We start from the raw sequence: 5,051 nt of genomic DNA on the forward strand, positions 1-5,051 counted from the left end.
ACCCCTCAGCCTGCTCTTATTGGCGGCCCCGCTTTCAGAGCGGCGTTTCTCACCCGCGTGGCTTCGGGCGCCTCACCCGGCACCTCCGCCAGAGGGGACCGCCTCCCGCCGCGTCGGGCATCGGTCTCTTTCACCCCTTCACTCTCCAGGAGAAATTGAACACGTTTTTCCAGCCTAACTCGGCAGGGCAAACCAGAACTTTCCCCGTCTAAGCAGTTCCGGGGAGTTTTAACAACTTCCTGGTAAACTCGTCTACAGAACTCACTGTATACTTTGTAAATGTCATCTGTGTGTGGAGCAACAGTTTTATTGTGCCGTGCAATCATCAACAAGAAATTGTAGTCCAGGGAGATGAAAATCCCTTATTTGGCATTCAGGCGTTGATCAAGGCCGTGCACCCCTCGCTAAAAGGATTTAGGTTCATCTCCGTCATTCTCAGCCGGGGTGAAGGGGTGTAGTCTGACATTTGGAAGCTTAAGAACCAAGTCTGCTGCCGTCCAATTCTTTTTTAAAGCCTTCCATCATGTGTGTACTTTGCTTGAATGATTATTTTAAAGTACATGTCCTATTTTTGCCAATCTGACAGCTGTTTCCATAGAAACTAGAGAAGAAATAGTCATTTTCAGCAGGAGTTGTTAAAACTGTCTTCCAGGCTTCAGCAATGAGTGCCAGTGAGTGCTGCACTTGCTCATTCTGAGATGGTACTTAAAGAATTAAGGATCTGAAATGTTCTTAGAGGCTAACAATCCAAATTGTTTAATTTTCTCACATCATTAATTTTGTAATCCTAGAAGTCTGCCAGCTATATTTGTTGACCCGCCACAGCTCTTTGAAGAGAATGTGTCAGCCCTGATTTTTTTTTTTCTTATGTGCTCCGTAGTCTAGTGATTGGCTCGTTGAAAATGCATGAATAGATTTCTTCCCTCATTCTTTACCCTTTCTTCAGGATAACCCGGGGATTACAAAATATCAGGCACTGTTTCTATTCAAAATGACACTTGCTTGTCAGTGATAGAAATGATAATGGTTTTAATTATATACGTGTAGCGTTGGGGCTTTTGCTTATACCTTCTGTGTCAGTAGGATTCTTTTTTAAGATTTTTACACAAGTCATGAGAAATGAGAAGGAGTTTGCTTGTCATGAGCAGAGCTAAGCAGTGTGAGTAGATGTGCATAGACATAGAGATGAGAGCTTTCTTTTTCTGGGGGGTGTAAGTAAATCAGGGAGGTTGGAATTTAGGAATGGGTGAAGGAGGGTTGGGGAAGGTGCCTGGAGAAGTAGTAGAAGGGCCTGGTTCACCATATGAAGGAGTTTATGAAAGCCATGGAAAACCAATGGAAGTCCAGGCTTGGTGGCTCATGACTGTAATCCCAGAACTTCGCAATGCAGTAGGATCAGTTGAGCCCAGGAGTTAAAAATCAGCCTGGGCAACATAGTGACACACCGTGTCTACCGAAAAACTTTTGAAAATTAACTGGGTTGGCTGGGTGCGGTGGCTCAGGCCTATAATCCCAACACCTTGGGAGACTGAGGTGAGCAGATCACTTGAGGCCAGGAGTTCGAGACCAGCCTGGGCAACTTGGCGAAACCCCATCTCTACTAAAAATACAAAAATTAGTCAGGTGTGGTGGCGCATGCTTGTAATCCTAGCTCCCGGGGAGACTGAGGCACGAGAATTGCTTGAACCCAAGAGGCGAGGTTGCAGTGAGCCGAGGCGGCACTGCTGCACTCCAGCCTGGGCGACGACAAAGTGAGATCCTGTCGCAAAAAGGAAAGAAAAGAAAAACAATGGAAATTACAGAAATAGTTGCCTGAGTGGAGCCTTAAAAAAGTAATAATACATTCTGTAGAAATTTGAACTGCACAGAAATATATGAAGTGAAAATACTAATAATTCCTCTTAACCACCATCCTGCCATTCAAAGTAATTGTGAATAGTTTGGTGTATCTTTTTTCAGATTTATTTTTGTATATACTAGCGTATATTCTCATTACTATTTTTGCAAACTGGGGAGGGATTTTTAAATCTATTTTGTTCTCTGCAGTATCTCTAGCATTCATAATGGTGCCTAGCATTTGGTGGGCACTCATTAAACATTTTCAGAATGAATGAATAATAATACAGTTCAGAGGTCAAAAATACAAAATCTGAATGTTTGGTTAAGGTCGTTAAAATTTTTTAAGTTCATTGCCAACATTTAAAAATTGATAAATTTCACATAAAATCTGAAATTCTGGCTTTACTTGAAAGTTTTGAATCATTTGGCCACAGCAAGTTCAAATTCCATCATACTGTTTGCACTTCCTTTAGATGGGCATGAATCTGCATTCACATCAGTATTGCTTTACTGGTATTCACTTGCCTCGACCCTACAAACCTGTGCTGTGCGGTACAGTAGACACTAGCCACGTATGGCCATTTAACTTAGTTAAAAATTTCATTCCTCAGGTGCACCAGTCACATTTCAAATGCTCAGTAGCCACATGTAGGGGCTACCTTATTGGACAGTGCAGACATGAACATTTTTATCATTGCAGAAAGGTCTGTTGTGTGGTGCTTCCTTAAACGTTTGAGTTTGCCACCTCTGCTATATAGAAGTTTGTAGGTTGCATTTATTATTGTTTTTAAACTTGTGTATCCCTTTGCCAGAGATTGCTATCTTTTAAATATTTACAGATCACCATGTTATTTTTTAAATGATTACATGGTATTTACCAGGGTAGGACTGTATGTAAATTGTGGGGGTAGGATTCTGTTGCTGGGGTTTGCATTTTAGAAATAGTGCTTTAGCTGCAGTTTGGGGTCAAACTGGAGTGGGAGGGGTTGGTGGTGAAATAAGGCAGGGAGATTAGGTGTGTAGTGATCAACACCATAAGACCACAGAGCCCAGGAAAGGCTAGAATGAGATAAGAAGGAGGTGGAATTGACATGACTGATTTAATGTGGGCTGAGATATTTTGGATGCTAAAGTTGCTGTAGAGATAATCCAGTATTTCTGGAACTGATTAAATGTTGAAAATTGGTAAATTTGGCTTTGCAAAGTGTAGGAGGAACCCTCAGCTAGTTCCAGTAAACAACATGTATAATACTAAAATGCTGTCGATTTACAAAAACAAATGTGCAACTGTTTTATACCATGTAAACGTCTTAGAGATCATTTATTTGTAGAATACAGAAACTTATTGAAGAAAGGGAATTATTTTGGGGATAAAGTCAAAGCTCATGAAGCTCAATTAAGTGTAGGAAGTACAATGGTTTCATGGGAAACAGGGAGGTCTTACTCTCTCGTGTTCACTCTGGCTTTGTGGTCTCTCAGTTATCTTCTGTCTGCACTTGTATTCCATTGTCTCTTCTGTGGATCCATTTTTTTTTTTTTTAAAGCTTTTTGTTTGTAGTTCTTGCTTACATATTGCTTTGTTTGGCCATAGCACCTGCTGTAGACCCAACTTACACATGCCCTTATATTCCTGTGCAGGATACTGTTTTATGTAAAATCTTTTTAGTGTCAAATGCCTACTCCTAGTTCTGTAGCTAATGGTAGGGGTTGCTAGGAATGAATGTGGCCAACTAGGCCCATCCCCTAAACTGAGGCTGTGAGAGCACATTTGGAAAAGAAGTTGTGCTTGGGCAAGTGTCTGAAGCTTATCTACTAGAGTAAATCATCAGATTTGAGGTCAAGGAAAGAAAGTGGGCTTGTGTTGTTTTTGCAGTTTGACTTCTAGAAGACTTTACATTTAAACCTTAATACACTTTCCCATCGAAAACAGTTCTTTCCATTGTTTTTTCTCTTTCTGATCTGTCTAAATGGCGTGGAAAATAATTGCTGCCTTCCTGAGCTCTTCAGCTACTCATGGATGTCTTTTTAAAAATGCATACAGTATGTATTTTTAATAACTGAATTTTATTATCCCCTAATGGTCTTACTTAGGTTCAATTTTGTCTCCTCAACTAGATTATAACCTCCGTGAGAGCAGGACTATATTCTGTGCTGCATAACTCACATGCCCCCTAGCCACTGAAAACCTTACTAGCTACTCCAATATGAATTTTGAAATGATTTCTAGGCTTAAATTATTTTACCACTTTTCAGCTTGGTTCAAAAAAGTAAAAACAAAGTATCTTGTTAATAATGTCAAACTTATATATCAGCCTAGACTTTACTAATTTAAAATTGGTAGTATTTCAAAAAGGGTTAACTCAAAGTTAATGTTTTACTTAGCATGCCCTTTATTAACATTATACATTAACAGTGCAAGGGCAGGGTGTATGAATTACATAAAAAATAAATTTGAGTAATTTTCAAATAGTTTGATATATAGATAATACTATTTATTAAAACTGGTAGTCCTGAAGCATCTTTCTAGATAATATCATATTAGCTTAGGTTGAGTTTTACATGTTTTTTTCCCCTAACTTTTATATGAAGGTGTTGAAACATGCAGAAAAATTGAGGAAGAATTTAAGGAACATGTATGTAACTATCACTGAGATACAATGATTGCTGATATTTTATGTATTGACTTTATGTCCTTTGTGTGTGTACATTTGCTGTACAATTTGAAAGTGAGTTTTATTTATCATGAACAGATCCTTCAGCAAGTATCTCAGGAATAAAATAGTCACATAACCACAATATTATCACCTAAGAAAATAATAATTACCTAAAACAACTTGAAATTCAATTCATATTTAGATTCCCTCATTCTGGGTTATTTGTTTGTTTTTGGTTGTTGATTTTTTTTTTTTTTTAAAGACAGATTCTCATTGTGTTGCCCAGGCTGGAGTGTAGTGGCACAATTTTGGCTCACTGCAGTCTCCACCTCCCAGGTTCAAGTGATTCTCCTTCCTCAGCCTCCCAATTATAGCTGGGTTTACAGGCAAGCGCTACTCTTTGTAATCCCTTCCCCTGGCCCTTTTTCCCTACCACTCTTCAAGCGGTCACTGATCTCTCTGTCACTGTGGATTAGTTTGCATTTTTTGCAGTTTATGTTATAGAGATGGAATCAGAGTATGTACTTTTTTGTGTGTTTTTCTTTTTTTTTTTTTTTT

At 39.0% G+C, this 5,051-nt stretch overlaps 1 protein-coding gene across 2 annotated transcripts in view; it reads left to right on the forward strand.

Moving 5' to 3' along the window:
• Window positions 1-5,051, forward strand: part of OMA1 (OMA1 zinc metallopeptidase) — a 72,445-nt gene that overhangs the window by 444 nt on the left and 66,950 nt on the right. The window contains exon 2 of one of the 2 annotated variants that reach the window (XM_011941343.1): window positions 587-671. The exons of the other annotated variant lie outside the window; for it this stretch is intronic. Coding sequence (XP_011796733.1) covers window positions 662-671 — 10 coding nt within the window. The 5' untranslated portion in view covers window positions 587-661. The remainder of the gene's footprint in view (window positions 1-586; window positions 672-5,051) is intronic. 2 annotated transcript variants of the gene reach the window in all.

This window comes from Colobus angolensis, unplaced genomic scaffold (genome assembly GCF_000951035.1).
Source record: "Colobus angolensis palliatus isolate OR3802 unplaced genomic scaffold, Cang.pa_1.0 Scaffold102, whole genome shotgun sequence".
Lineage (NCBI taxonomy): Eukaryota > Metazoa > Chordata > Mammalia > Primates > Cercopithecidae > Colobus > Colobus angolensis.